The sequence below is a fragment of the Pipistrellus kuhlii genome, unplaced genomic scaffold, assembly GCF_014108245.1.
Source record: "Pipistrellus kuhlii isolate mPipKuh1 unplaced genomic scaffold, mPipKuh1.p scaffold_m20_p_31, whole genome shotgun sequence".
Taxonomy (NCBI): domain Eukaryota; kingdom Metazoa; phylum Chordata; class Mammalia; order Chiroptera; family Vespertilionidae; genus Pipistrellus; species Pipistrellus kuhlii.
Window position 1 is genome coordinate 891484 of NW_023425531.1, and position 16373 is coordinate 907856.

A 16373-nucleotide genomic window follows, 5' to 3' on the forward strand; every position below is an offset into this window, starting at 1 on the left:
TGGGAGTCTCCTGATGACCCACTGTGGCCACACATCCTGGTACCTGAGCTCTCCTGAAACTCTTGGGATGCATGATGCTCCTGCCAACCCACCACTGTGGCACAAGCCCCACATAACTCAGCACCTGGAGCCTTTGGTGATAGTAAAAATGGGGAAGACAAAGAAAAACATCTAAAGGAAAGAAAAGGAGGAATTGTCAGAAAAGGAACTAAATAAAATGGAGGCATGCAATATGTCAGAAAAATAATTCAAAGTAATGGTCATACAGTTCATAAAACAAATGTATGAGAAAAATCAACAGATTATGTAAGAATCAAGAGGGGCTCACCAATGTCCTGCCTTGCTGCCTGCATGCCCTGCCACTGCTCTGAAGAAATGCTTCGATTACACACACTCCTTTGCCAGAGTAGGCCTGTGTCCAGGACATTGGCTCCTCATTTCACTCAGGCTTATGCCAAGGATGTAAAATTTGGTGCAGAGGCTCGAGCCATAATGCTTCAAAGTGTAGATCTTTTAGGCAATGCTGTAGCCATTTCTATGGAGCAAAAGGGAAGAACAGTGATTTTTGAACAGAGCTGGGGAAGTCCTAAAGTAACAAAAGATGGTGTAAGTGTTGTAAATTCCATTGACTTAAAAGAGAAATATAAATATACTGGAGCTAAACTTGTTCAAGATGTTGCCAGTAATGAAAATGAAGAAGCTGGGGATGGAACCATGACTGCTGCTGTGCTGGCATGTTCCATTGCCAAGGAAGGCTTTGAGAAGATAAGGTGCTAATCCAGTGATGTTAGCTGTTGTTGCTGTAATTTCTGATCTTAAGCAGCAGTCTAAACCTGTGAAACAGCTTAAGAAATATCTCAGGTTGTTACAATTTCTGAAAATGGAGACAAAGAAATTGGCAACATAATTTCTGATGAAATGAAAAAGGTTGAAGGAAAGGCATAATCACTGTAAATGATGGGAAAACACTGAATGATGAATTAGAAATTATTGAAGGCATAAAGTTTGATCAAGGATATATGTCTTTATACCTTATTAATACAGCAAAAGGTCAGAAATTTTAATTCAAAGATGCATATGTTAAGTGAAAAGTGAATATCTAGTGTTCATTTCATCGTACCTGCTCTTGAAATTTTCAGTGCTCACTGTAAGCCCCTGGTCATAATTGCTGAAGATGTTAATGGAGAAGCTTTAAGTACATCAGTTTTGATTAGGCTAAAATTGTTCTTTATTAGCTTGTAGCAGTCAAAGCTCCAGGTTCTGGGGACAATAGAAGAACCAACTTAAAGATATGGCTGTTGCTACTGGTAGTGCAGTGTTTGGAAAAAGATTGACTGTCAATCTAGAAGACAGTCAATCATGGCTTAGGAAAAGTTGGAGAGGTCATTGTGACCAAAGATCATACCATGTACTTGAAAGGAAAAGGTGACAAGGCTCAGATTGAAAAACATATTCAAGAAATTATTGAGCAGTTAGATATCACAACTAGTGAATGTGAAAAGGAAAAACTAAAGGAATGCCTGGCCAAACTCTCAGATGGGGTAGTTGTGCTGAAGGTTGGTGGGACAAGTGATGTTTAAGTGAGTGAAAAGAAAGACTCAAAGATGCCCTCAACGCTACCAGAGCTGCTGTGGAGGAAGGCATTGTTCTGGGAGGGGGCTGTTCCCTGACTTGGTGCATTCCAGCCTTGAACTCATTAACTCCAACTAATGAAGATAAAAAATTGATGTAGAAATTATTAAAAACTGAAATTCCTGCAATGACCATTGCTAAGAATGCAAGTGTTGAGGGATTGTTATTAGTTGAGAAAATTATGAAAAGTTCCTCAGAAATTGGTTATGATGCCATAGCTGGAGATTTTGTGATTATGGTGGAAAAAGGAATCATTGTTACTACTAAAGTTGTAAGAACTGCTTTACTATATGCTTCTGCTGTAACCTCTCTGGTAACAACAGAATAAGTTGTGGTCACAGGAATTCTTAAAGAGGAGAAGGACCCTGGGATTGGTGGGATGGGTGAAATGGGAGGAGGGATGGAAGGTGGCATGTTCAAGCCCTGGAATAGTGCTTTACCAACATTACTGAGAACTGAGAAAAAGCTTAGAGCATCTCCTCTCCTATAACTTCAGAGAAGTCAGTTGAAGGAAATGATTGAAGAAAATCCTGGCTGTTGTTCAAGAAAATCACTCTAACCATCAGTTACTGATTTCAGTTGACAACATACAATAGTTTACTTCTGTAATTGGCCATGCCTACAGATAATTTATTTTGAATTTTTGAATAAAAATACATTTGTACATTCTTGATAATAAGAGCCGTGTATCAATGTACTGCTTTCAACTTAAATCACTGAGGCATTTTTACTACTGTTCTGTTAAAATCAAGATTTTAGTGTTTGTCATCACCTGATGAGAAGTAAAGACAGCAATATAGCCTTTCTGTGGAGAGTCAGAATAATTGTGTGGAAAGCAGAGAAATATCCAATTACGTGACCTCTAATAAAAATTTGTTTAAAGTTAAAAAATAATCAAGAGGAAATCAAGAATGATACAGCTACAATAGAAAACATTATGGAGTGTGTCAACAGTAGAATAAATAAATCAGAGAACCATATTAGTGGTTTAGAAGACAGGGCAGAGAAACAAGCCCAATATGAATACCAACTGGAGAAATAAATTAGAAAGCAAGAAGAGAGCATAATGGAGCTTTGGGGGAAAAATGAATTAAAGTAACATACATATAATAGGAGTGCCAAAAGGACAAGAGGAGGAGCAAGGATTAGAGAACCTATTTGAAGAAATACTAACAAACAGAAAACTTCCCTGATTTGGGGAAGAAAAAGTCACACAAGCACAGGGAGTTCCAAACAAGATGAACCCCAAAAGACCTATATAAAGACAAGTCATAATTATAATGGCAAATATCAATGACAAAGTAAGAATCTTAAAGGCTGCAAGGGAGAGACAGAGAGTTACCTACAAAGGACATCCCATTATATTATCAAATGATTTCTTAACAAAAACACATCAGGCCAGAAGGGAATGGAATGAAGTATACAAAGTGATGAAAAGCAATTCAGCAAAGCTATCATTCAAAATGGAAAGGGAAATCAGGAGAGTCACAAACAAAAAAAGGTCTGAGAGTTTATCGCTACCAAGCCAAAAATGCAATAAATGCTAAAGGGACTGTTGTAAAAACAAGAAATAGAAAGGGAAGAAAGAACATAGGCATAAAGAATAGAAAAGGCTACAAATAAATACCTATCAATAATAACCTTAAATGCGAATGCTCCAATAAAAAGACATAAAGTGGCTGAATGGATAAGAAAACATAACCCATATACATGTTATATACAAGAGACCCACTTCAGAACAAGGGACTCACACAGACTGAAAGTGAAGGGATGGAAAAATATCTTTCAGGAAAATGGAAATGAGAAAAAAAGCTGGGATAGCAATACTTATATCTGACAAAATAGACCTCAAAGTGAAGGCCATAACAAGAGATAAGGAAGGCCACTTCATAATACTAAAGGCATCAATAAAACAAGAGGATATAACTCTGATATATATATATAAAATGCAGGAGCAGCAAATATTTAAAAATAATAATAAACTCTGGGAGATATGAACAGCAATATAGTCATAGTAGGGAACTTTAATACCCAATTGACATTACTGGATAAATCCTCTAGAAAAAAAAAATCAGCAAAGAAACAGGAATCCTAAATGACTCACTAGATCAGATGGACTTAATTGACATCTTCTGAACATTCCATCCCAAAGCTACAGAATATACATTCTTCTCAAGTGCACATGGGGCATTTTCAAAGACGGACCACATATTGAGACACAGGATAAGCCTCTTCAAATTCAAAAAGACTGAAATCATATCAAGCATCTTCTCAGATCACAATGACATAATATTAGAAATAAACTACAATAAAAACAATCACAAATTTCAAACACTTGGAGGCTGAATTGAATGCTATCAAACAATTAGAGGTCTGGTGCACAAATTTGTGCATGGGTGGGGTCCAGCTGGCCTGTGCCAATCAGAGCCAAATGGATCAGGCTGGCCTTGGGGAGGGGTTGTATTGTTGGTGCTAAACTTGAGGAGTTGGCTGGCTGGCCCTGTGCACAATAGGTGTGTGGGGGCTAATTAGGGGTGGGGCCAGCTGGGGATAGGGGCTGTGGAAAGTTGGCTGGTCTGCCCCACACCCGTTTGGTGTGGGGGGTCAATTGGGGGTGGGGATGGCCAGGAGTAGGGGCTGTGGGCAGTTGGCCAGCTGGCCCCAGCCTCTGGTCATTCTCCTGGTGTAAATCCTGGTCAAACACCCAGTCAAGAGGATAATTTACATATTAGCCTCTTATTATATAGGATGATTGGGTTACCAAAGAGATCAAAGAAATTGTCCTGCAAACAAATGACATTGTAAATACAACAATCCAAAATCTATGAGACACAGTGTAAGCAGTCCTGAGAGAGAAATTCATAGCATTGCAGGCCTATGTCTAGAATCAAGAAAAACTGGTAATAAATTATCTAACTGCACAACTTAATGAATTAGAAAGAGAGCAACAAAAATTGCCCAGAGTGAGCTGAAGGAAGGAAATAATAAAGATCAGAGCAGAAATAAATGACATAGAGATAAAAAACAACAACTAAGGATTAATGAAACCAAGAGCTTGTTCTTTGAAAGGATAAACAAGATTGATAAACCTCTAGCCAGGCACACCAAGAAGCATAGAGAGAGGACTCAAACAAAATCAGAATGGAAAGAGGAGAAATGACAGACCCCACAGAAAGACAAACTATTGTTAAATATATATATATATATATATATATATATATATATATATATATATATATATATATAATGAACAATTCTATTCCAACAAACTGGTTAACCTGTTCCTAGAAAATGTACATGTTCCTAGAAAAATATGACCTTCCAATACTCAATCAGGAAGAATAAAAAAAATCTGAATAGGATGATAACTACGGAGGAAATTGAAGCAGGAAAAACAAACAAACAAAACAACAAACCAAAACCTCCCAGCAAACAAAAGCCCTGGACCTGACAGCTTCACGGGGGAGTTTTACCAAACATGCAAAGAATTAAAACCTATTCATCTCAGATTATTAAAAAAAAAAAAAAAATTCATGTGGAAGGCACACTTCCACGCTCTTTCTACAAAGCCAGCATTACCCTAATTCCAAAACCAAATAAAGACACTACGAATAAAGGGAATTACAGGCCAATATTCCTGATGAACATAGATACTAAAATCGTCAACAAATCTTAGCAAATTAGATCCAGCATTACATTAGAAAATCATAGAACATTTTGGGGATGCAAGAATGGTACAGTATCCACAAATCAATAAATGTGATACATCACTTAAACAAATTGAGAGATTAAAAACCACATAATCATATTATGTTATGTTTGACAAAATCCAACACCTTTTCTTAATAAAAACTCTCAGCAAAATGTGAATAGAGGAATCATACCTCAATATAATAAAAGCCATAGATAACAAACCTCCAGCCAGCATTATACTCAATAGGCAAAAGCTCAAACCATTTTCCCTAAGAATAGGAACAAGAAAGGGGTGCCTACTCTCACCACTCCTTTTCAACATAATAATTGAAGTGCTAGCAATAGCAACCAGACACGAAGAAGAAATAAAAGGCATCCAAACTGGAAAAGAAGTAAAATTGTCATAATTCACAGATTATATGATATTGTACATAGAAAACCCTAAAGACTATATTTAAAAATTACTAGATTTATTAAATCAATTCATTATTGTAGCAGGATACAAAATTAACAACCAAAAGTCTTTGGCTTTTTTATACACCAATAATGAGCTCACAGAAAGAGAAACAAACAAAAGAACCCCATTTACATTGCTCCATAAAAAATTAAGATATCTAGGAATAAACTTAACTAAGGAGGTAAAAGACTTATACTCAGAAAATTATAGGACATTGAAAAAAGAGGTAGAGAAAGACATGAACAAATCTAAGAACATACCATGTTCATGGACTGGTAGAATCAACATCATTAAAATGTCCATACTACCCAAAGAAATCTATAGATTCACTGCAATCCCCATTACTATACCAATGGCATATTTCACAGAGGTGAAACAAACTCTCTAAAATTCAAATGGAATAAAAAAAATAATCACATGAACAGACACATTGACCAGTGGAACAGAACAGAGAATCTAGAAATTTACACAAGCCATTATGCTCAATTAATATTTGACAAAGGAGGCAAGAAAATACAATGGAGTCAAGATAGTCTCTTCAATAAATGGTGTTGGGAATATTGGACAGAATATGCACACAAAAAAAAGAAACTAGACCACCAACTTATACCATACACAGAAATAAACTCAAAATGGATAAAAGACTTAAATGTAAGATATGAAACCATAAAAGTCCTAGAAGAATCCATAGGCAGCAAAATATCAGACATCTCTTATAGCAATATCTTTACTGATACAGCTCCTGGGCAATGCAAACTAAATAAATAATAAACAAATGGGACTACATAAAAATAAAAAGCTCTGTACAGCCAAAGAAACCATCAACAAAACAACAAAATCCACTGCATGGAGAACATATTTGCCAATTTTATATACAATAAGGGCCTAATCTTTATAATTTATAGGGAACTCATATATCTTAACAAAAAAAGGTAAACAATCCCATAAAAAAATTGGCAAAGGACAAAATAGACACTTTTTGACATACAGAAGGCCAAGAGACATAAAAACACGCTCAAAGTCACTAATCATCCAATAGATATAAATCAAAATGGCAGTGAGATACTATTTCACACCTGTCAGAATGGCTACCATCAACAAATCAACAAATGGAAAGTGCTGGTGAAGATGTGGAGAAAAAGGAATCCTCATGCACTGCTGGTGGGAATGCAGATTGGTGCAGCCACTGTGGAGAACAGTACGGAGTTTCCTCAAAAATTTAACAATGTAACTGCCATTTGACCCAGTGATCCCACTTCTAGGAATATATCCCAGGAACCCAGAACAACCAATCATAAATAATATATGCACCCCTGTACAGTTTACAATAGCCAGGATTTTGAAACAGCCTAAATGGCAGTCAGATGATGAGTGGATGAGAAAACTGTGGTACATCTACACAGTGGAATACTGCGCTGCTATAAAAAAGAAGGAGCTCTTACCATTTGCAACAGCATAAATGTAACTGGAAAGCATTATGCTAAGCAAATTAAGCCAGTCGGTGAAAGATAAAAAACAAATGATCTCATTCATTTATAGAATATAAAGAACATTATAAACTGATGAACAAATAAGATACAGAGACAAAGAAACAACAAACATACTGTCATACTACAGTGCAGAGGCAGGGAAAAGTTGGTAGGGAGATAAGAGATCAACTAAATGACACATATGCATGCATATAAGCATAACCAATGGACAGAAGACACTGGGGGCAGGTAAGGCCAGGGGTATGGGAAGCTAGGGGGAGGTCAATGGGGAAAAAAAGAGACTACTATTTGTACTACTATTTGTAATACTTTAAACTAAACTAAACTAAACTAAACTAAAATAAACTAAAATAAAATAAAATATAGTGTAAGGAGCTTCTGAGAAACATCAACAGTACCAATATTTGCATTATGGGGGTACCAAAAGGAGAAGAGAGAAAGATATTGAAAACTTATTTGAAGAAATAATGACAGAAAACTTCCCCTACCTCAGGTGTGTGTGTGGGTGGGGGGGGGGGGGGGGTGGGATAGAAAGCAACCAAAGTCCTTATATGCATACATATTAGCAGAACCAATGGACACAGACCCTGGGGAAGTTGGGACTTGTCTTGGGTGGGAATGGCTAGGGGCATGGAGGGGAGGGTTTACTGGGGGAAAAGAAGACTTATGTAAAACATTAGACAAAGAAAGAAAGAGAGAGAGAGAGAGAGAGAGAGAGAGAGAGAGAGAGAGAGAGAGAGAGAGAGAGGGAGAGAATGAAAGAAGAAAAGAAAAGAAAAGAAAAGAAAAGAAAAGAAAAGGAAAGAAAAGAAAAGAAAAGAAAAGGAAAGAAAAGAAAAGAAATTAAAGAAAAAAGAAAACCTACCCTACCTCGTGAAAGAAATAGACTTACAAGTCCAGGGAGCACAGAAAGTCCCAAACAAGAGAAACCCAAAAAGAAGCATACCAATACACATCATAATTAAAAGGCCAAGAGGTAAAGACAAAGAAAGAATCATAAAAGCCACAGAGAAAAGCAGTTAGTTACCTTCAAGGGAGCACTCTTATGACTGCCAGCTGATTTCTCAACAGGAACTTTGCAAGCCAGAAAGGAGTAGCAAGAAATATTCAAAATGCTGAATAGCAAGATCTACAACAAATATTACTCTACACAGAAAAGCTATCATTTAGAATTGAAGATCAAATAAAGAGCTTCACAGACAAGGAAAAGGTAAAGGAGTCATCACCACCAAACCAGTATTACATGAAATGCTGAAGACTATTCTTTAAGAAGAGGAAGATTAAAAAATATGAACAATAACATGACTATAAATACTTATCTATCAACAATTTAATCTAAAAATTAAAAATAAACAGGGAATCTAATGAACAAAAATAAACTGATGAGTAAAATAGAACTGGGGGTTGAGATTACCCAAAGACTTGTATGTATATATGCATTACCTATGGACACAGATAATAGGGTGGTGAAGAGCTGGGGTGGAGTGGGAACCCTATGGAGGTGTAAATGGGGGGGGGGGGGTGATATATTTGTAATACTCTCAACAATAAATATTTCTTTTGAAAAGAAAATTAGAACATATAGTTAATGAAATAAAAAAAATCTTTCTAATCTCTTCAAAGGTAACAATTTATGTTTTCTAGCATTTTCCTTTGTTTGAGGTATTCCTAATTAGTTTTTAAAGTGGATCACATAAGAGAATTTATTATACTGTTCTTGCAACTTTTCTGTAGTTTTTTTTCAAATAAAAACTTAAAAACATGAAAACAAAATGCCTCTCTTAAACGTACCACAAAAGCCTCAATTTTTTTTAAACCCAGTCTTCAATAGTAGTTTATTTTTTTATTTTTTAAACCCAGTCTTCAATAGTAGTTTATTTTTTATTAAATATTGTTTAATAACAAATTTCAGGTATACAGCTTTATAATACACCTGTATACTCTGATGTATGCTCACCACCTATAGTCTAGTCCCCTGCCATCATCTTGTATTTATTTCTTTTACCCTCTCCATCCTTTCCTCTCTCCCCTTCCCCTCTGGTAACCATCATTTTATTGTCAGTATCTATGCATTTGTTTGTTGCTTTTTGTTTTATGTCCTTCATATAACTGAAATAATAAAGTTTCTATCTGATTTACTTCACCTAGCACAAAATTCTCTAGGTCTATCTATGTTGTGGCAAATGGTAATATTTCCTGTTTTTATTTTACTTATTAAGTTGATTGGAGTGATATTTGAACATGAACATATGGGCTTCATGTATGGGTTTTGATATTACAAGACCTGTATATATTGCTCTGTGTGCCTACCACCCAGAATCAAATCTTCTCCTGTCACCTTATATTAGGACCCCCTTCTTCCTTTATCCCCTTCCCTCTGGCAACCAGTGTCACCCAAATCAACCACTATTTGTGTTACATACCGTGTTTCCCCAAAAGGAAGACATCCTTCGAAAATAAGACCTAGCACATGGAAAAATAAGACATCCCCTGAAAATAAGATCTAGCTCATCTTTGGGGAAAAAAATTAGTATAAGACACTGTCTTATTTTGGGGGAAACAGGGTATTTTTATTTATATACTAGTGGCCTGGTGCATGAAATTTGTGCACAGCGGGGAGGGTGTCCCTCTGTCCAGCCTGTACCCTCTCCAATCTGGGACCCCTCCGGGGATGTCCAACTGCTGGGGGATATCCCTGTGGGATTGATCCTAAGCCAGCAGTCGACATCCCTTTCACAATCCGGGGCCACTGACTCCTAACTGCTCAGCTGCCTGCCTGCCCAATTGCCCCTAACCACTCTGTGTGTCGGCCTGCTCACCTTCAAATGCCCTTCCCCGCTGGCCTCATGGCCCACAACTGCCCTCCTGGCCAGAGGCCCATACACCCAGGTGTGGAAAACTTGCCTCATCACCATGGCAATGACACACCATTTCACCCTCTACCCCAGTTGCTCTGTGCCTGCTTTCCAAAGGCCCTCCATGGCTGGGGTGGAATGCTTGCCTTGTCACCACAGCGATGAAGCAAGCATTCCACCAGGCATCTCACACTGTCCACTGTCAGCGGCTGCCCCTCTCCCAGGTGCTGGGGAACTCTGGTGGGGCTGAGAGGACTGGGCGCCACCATCTTGTGGCCATGGGCTCCACCATCTTTGTGATGGAGTGATGGTCAATTTGCATATTCCTTCTTTATTAGATAGGATATGTATCATGTCTTCCTTAATCAAACACTGAAGATCTCTTGAGTTGTTTCCATGTGTTGTCTATTGTAAATAATGCTACAACAAACATATGTATCTCTATTTATGAATAATTATTTTCAAAATTGTCAGGTAGATACTTGGTAAAAATCTTGCTGGGTCATATGGTGGCTCTATTCTTTAAAAAAAATATATATATTTTATTGAATTTTTTATATAGAGGAAGGGAGAAGGATAGAGAGCTAGAAACATTGATGAGAGAGAAACATCGACCAGCTGCCCTTGACCAATGTACATGTCCTTGACCGGAATCAAACCTGGGATCTTTCAGTCTGCAGACTGACGCTCTATCCACTGAGCCAAACCGGTTTTGGCTGTTAGCTCTATTCTTAATATTTTTAGAAAGCTTCATACTGTTTTTTCAGAGTGACTATACCCACCAGCAGTGTACAAAGGTTCTCTTTTCTTCATATCCTCTCCAACACTTATCGATATTTCTTGTCTTATTGATAATAGCCATTCGAACAACTGTGTGGTACTGAGATATTACTGATTCCATTGAGTAATCTACAAGTATATTTTGAAGTTCATATATGAATGAACAGTTTGTTGTTCTGTTCCCTCATGAAAGCTAAGCTTCTGTGTGTCTTCTGCTTGATTCTAGGTCTTTATCCTGCTACCAGTGGAGAGGCCTATGTTAATGGATATTCCATCTCGAAGCACATGGTCCAGATCAGGGAGAGCTTGGGCCTGTGTCCCCAGCAGGACTTGTTGTTTAACTACTTGACAGTAGCAGAACACCTTCATTTCTATTGCGTGGTAACCAAACACATGTTGCTTTATTTCCACTCTATTCCTGTACGTAACATAGAGTACCTACTATCAATATTCTTATTCTTAGAAAGTTAAAAAATTTACTTTTGGTGAATTCTTCTTTAAACATAGAGAGAGGCAAAGGGAAGAAAACACTGTAGATGGTCTAAGACACATGTGTCAAACACAAGGCCCGCGGGCCAAATCCGTCCCGCCAGGCCTTGCAATGTGGCCCGCACCGCGCTGTCATCACTGCACTCCGCTGCGTTTCCATCACAATGACAGTTTATGACTGTTCAGTAAACCATTCGGCCCGCGATTTAGGCTGGATTTTAGATTTTGGCCCCTTCTCTCATTGAGTTCGACACCCCTAGTCTAAGAAAAGAACTGGTGAAACATGTTTCTGATGATGAAGTTGGAAGCACCATATAAAGTCTGCCTTCTTTTTCTAGATGAAAGGAATCCCTCGAAAGATGCACGCTAAGGAAATTGACCCTATGCTGTCTGCTTTAAACCTTGAGGAAAAGCGAAATACATTTTCAGTGTCACTGAGTGGAGGGATGAAGCGCAAACTCTCCATCAGTATAGCACTCATAGGGGACTCCAAGGTAAAAGCAAAGTAAAAGCTAGAAATGGACCCCCACGGAAGCAGGGCTAAAGCTGACACAAACCCATGGACTGATATGTAGTATCTAACTCTAGAGTAGCCTCCCAAATCCCCGATGTGCTTGCCTGTCAACCTTGTTGGAATAAAGTGGCCATAGGTTTGGAATCAGTCCAACATTGCTAAGTCAGTCTCAGTCTAAGCTCATCATCTTAGCTCAGTTTGACAAGTGACTGGAAAGAACCCAGTGCACCAATCCGTCGTGTGTAACGTAGTCATGGAGTTGTTCTTCTGGTCTCCAGGTGGTGATACTTGATGAGCCCACAGCTGGCATGGACCCTACCTCGCGAATGGCCACCTGGGACCTCCTCCAGCAGTATAAGCAGGGCCGGACAGTCCTACTGACCACCCACTACATGGATGAAGCTGACATCCTGGGCGACCGCATTGCCATCATGGTGAAGGGATCCTTGCGATGCTGTGGTTCTCCACTTTTCCTCAAAAAAATATATGGTCTCTCTCTTTTTAATAATTCTTTTGATATTGATGACTTAATATTATTCTAACATAACTTTTATGGATATTGATATCTTAATAATATTATTTAATGTAATTTTTGTGTGTTTTTTTTTATATCTACCAATCACTTCAGTGATTCCCTCTATTCTTTTAATTGGGTTCAACTATGAGCCCTTTGAAATAATGGTCATATTTAAATTTTTTTAAACTATTGCATTTTCCAAATTTCATGTTTATTTCTTTCATATGACATCCATTTAAATTGTAATTTTCCCAACTGCAGTTGGGCCTTTAATGAAATAGCTATATCAATAAATAGATGATAAGTGGTAGACAGTAGATGGATGGTGAATAGATAAATCTATTCATGAATTCTATGAAAAATGTAGGGAATAAGTTATCTACTCCTTGCTTAAATCAGTATAAAATTGCTTCTGTATGTGCAGAATATTTTATTCTAATTTTGAGAAAACTTTTTCCTAAACATAAAACTGCCAAATATGTCTTAATAGCTTCCTTACTTCTTTTAGGTAATTATTTGAAATTATCTATATATCCGTTTTCTTTGCCCCCCCCCCCTTAATAAAATTTTAGTGCCTTATCTCCAACTTTTCATATTTCTATCCATTTTTTCCTGAAGCACTAGCTTAATAAAATATGTAATTTATTAATTTACCTTGTTTATTATCTGTTTCTCCTCTAGAGAGGAAAAATTTTTAATTGAAGTGTAATTTATGTGGAGTACAATGAATAGATATTCCTTGCTCAGTTTGATGAGTTTTTACAATTGTATATGCCTATTTGACTCCAAGTAAAGCAAGATACAGAGTATTCCTATGACTCCAGAAAGTTCCCTTTAACCTCTTTTCATCAATTCCCTTTCTCAAAAGCAATTGCTTTCTCATTTTTATTACCATACATTAATTTTGCCTGTTCTTGAAGATAACATAAATGAATCATACACAATGATTTCTGGTTTCTGGTTTCTTTACCTCAGCACAGTAGTTTGAGATTTATCTTTGTTGCTGCATGTATCAGTAGAACACACGGTCTACTCTTCATGGATTTTTAGGTTGTTTTAGGTCAATTCTATATAATTTCCAAATATCATGAAGAAATATGTTGTAAACTTGCTTGTAAAAATTTCTGTTGGATAAAAATTTATCTTGAGTGAAAATACATAGGAATGTAGTTACTTGGTCAATTATGAAGTGTACATTCGGCAAAAGAGTCTTTAAAGTGCTTGTATTATTTTACAACTACCAGCATGTTTGAGAAATCAATTTGCTCTATATCCATACCAGTATTTTAGTATTGTATTTGGATTTTAGCTGATCTAGAGAATGTGAAACAATATCTATTACTCTAATTTTCATTTTCTTAAGAATAAGAATATTTAGTACATTTTCATGTATAAATTAATTCTTCGTATAATTTACTCTGTGAAGTATAAATATTGGGTTTGTATCTTTTTTGTTGTTAATTTGCAATTCATATATTCTGAAAGTTCCCTTGTCAGATATTTGTATTGTGAATATTTCCTCAAATGTGTTTCTTGCCTATTCATTTTTTGCTAGTATCTTTTTTATTGAACATAACCTTTTAATTTTGAAAAGCCCAGTTTATCAATTATTTTCCTTTTTTTGGTCTATGCTTTTAAGGAAACCTTTACTTATGTAAAGGTTGCAAATATAATCTTACATTTCGTCTAGATTTTTTATGGTTCTAGCTTCTAAAAGTTTGTTATCTATTTTAAATTAATTTTTGTGTGAATGATGTTAGGTAAGTTGTTGATGTTGATTTTTTCCATGTGAATATCCAAAATACATTTAACTATTTTTTCCTGTTGAATTGGCACTTTTGATGAAAATCAGTTGACTCTTTATATGTAGGTCTACTTTTGGATTTTCTATTCATCATAGAGAGCGATCAAACTCCCAATCTTCTGGTTGAACTCCTGAGGGGACACTTTGCATTGTAGGGTTTTTATATATATAGACTAGAAGCCTTATGCATAAAATTCATGCATGGGTAGAGTCACTAGGCCTGGCTGACGATGAGGGCCAATCTGTGGGATGACTGGCAGAATATTGGGGGCCCCCACTGGCACCTGCCTGGCTGGCCTGGGGCCTGCAGGCTGGGGCAGCTCCTGTGTTGAGTGTTTGCCCCCTGGTGGTTAGTATACATCATAGTGACTGGTTGTTCTGCCATTTGGTCGATTTGCATATTAGGCTTTTATTATATAGGATTATTGGCTATATTCCCATCCTTATTTCAACCACCCCCTCCCGACTCCTTCTGGTAACCATCCCTTTGGTTTCTGTTTCTATGAGTCTGCTTCTGTTTGTTTTGTTTTAGGTTCTACATATAAGTGAAATCACATGGTATTTGTCTTTCTCTGACTGACTAGTTTTAAATTTTGAGGAACCTCCAAACTGTGTTCTACAGTAGCTACACCATTTTGCACCCCCACCAGTAATTTACAAGGGTTCCAGCTTTCTCACATCTTCCCTACCACTTGCTGTTTTTGTTTTTTTAGTATTTGTCCTAATAGGTGTGGGGTGGTATCTCATTGTGGTTTTGATTGGTAATGTTGAGCATCTTTTCATATACCACATGACCACTTCTGTGTCTTTGAGAAATGTTTATTCAAATCTTTAACACATTTTAAAATAATATTAGTCTTTTTGCTATTGAGTTTACTACTGAATTGGGGTTCCTTATATATTTTGGAAATTAATCCTTTACTTGTTATAGTCTTTGCAAATACTCTTTCTCATTCCACAGGTTTGCCTTTCTATTTTATTGATTGTTTTCTCTGTGGTGCAGAGGGTTTTTAGGTTGAGGTAACACACTTGTATATTTTTGCTGTTGTTACCACTGCTTTGGAGTTAATTCTAAAAAAATTACTGTCAAGATCAATGTAAAAAAGCTTTTACCCAATGTTTTCTTTTAGGAATTTTATGGGATCAAGTCTTGTGCTTAAGTCTTAAATACACTTTGATTGTATTTTTTGCAATGATGTAAAATTTTTGTGTGTAATGTAAAATATAGGCCCATATTCAGTCTTTGGTGGGTGAATATCCAGTTTTCTCAATATAGTTTGCTGAAGAAGCTATCTTTTCTCTATCGTGTATTCTTGGACTATACATGTGTTGATTTATTTCTGAACTCTATTGCAGTGGTTATCAATCTTCCTAATACCATGACCCTTTAATAAAGTTCCTTGTGTGGTGGTGACCCCCAACCATAAAATTATTTTCGTTGCTACTTCATAACTGTAATTTTTCGACTGTTATGAATCCTAATGTAAATATCTGTGTTTCCTGATGGTCTTAGGTGACCCCTGTGAAAGGATTGTTTGACCCCGAAAGAGGTCACGACCCACAGGTTGAGAACCACATGCTCTATTGTATTACATTGATCTATTTTTTTCTAATTTTATGCCAGTACTATACTGTTTTAATTACTGTTGCTGTATAATATATTTGAAGTCAGAAAGTGTGGATGCTTCCAGTTTTGTTCTTTCTTGAAAAATTTTGTTGTTGTTGTTGTTGTTGTTGTTGCTGTTGTTGTTACTCAGGGTCTTTTGTGTTTTCAATTAATATTAGGATCTTCTTTTATTTCTATAATAAGTGCCATTGGAATTGCATTGATAGGGATTGCATTAACTCTGTAGATCACTTAAGGTTCTATTGACATTTTAGCTATATTAATTCATGAACACAGGATGTTTTCCCATTTGTTTGTCTTTATTAATTTTTTATTAATGTTTTTATCAATGCATTTTAGTTTTCAGTGTACAAATATTTCATCTCATTACTTAAGCTTAATTCTTATTCTTTTTAAATGTTATTGTGTGATTATTTTCTTTTTGGATAGTGCAGTGTTAATATGTGGAATACAATTTATTTTTGTATGATTTTTTGATGATTTTTTTTTATCCTACCTCGTATATTAGCTACAAC

General features: G+C 36.5%; 1 protein-coding gene across 1 annotated transcript in view; it reads left to right on the forward strand.

Annotated features, from left to right (window-relative positions):
• The window catches only part of LOC118731566 (phospholipid-transporting ATPase ABCA3), a 246857-nt gene that overhangs the window by 116572 nt on the left and 113912 nt on the right, over positions 1-16373 (forward strand). The window contains exons 13-15 of the mRNA XM_045589342.1: positions 11134-11288; positions 11735-11890; positions 12189-12399. Of these exons, the coding sequence (XP_045445298.1) occupies positions 11134-11288; positions 11735-11890; positions 12189-12399 (522 nt within the window). The remainder of the gene's footprint in view (positions 1-11133; positions 11289-11734; positions 11891-12188; positions 12400-16373) is intronic.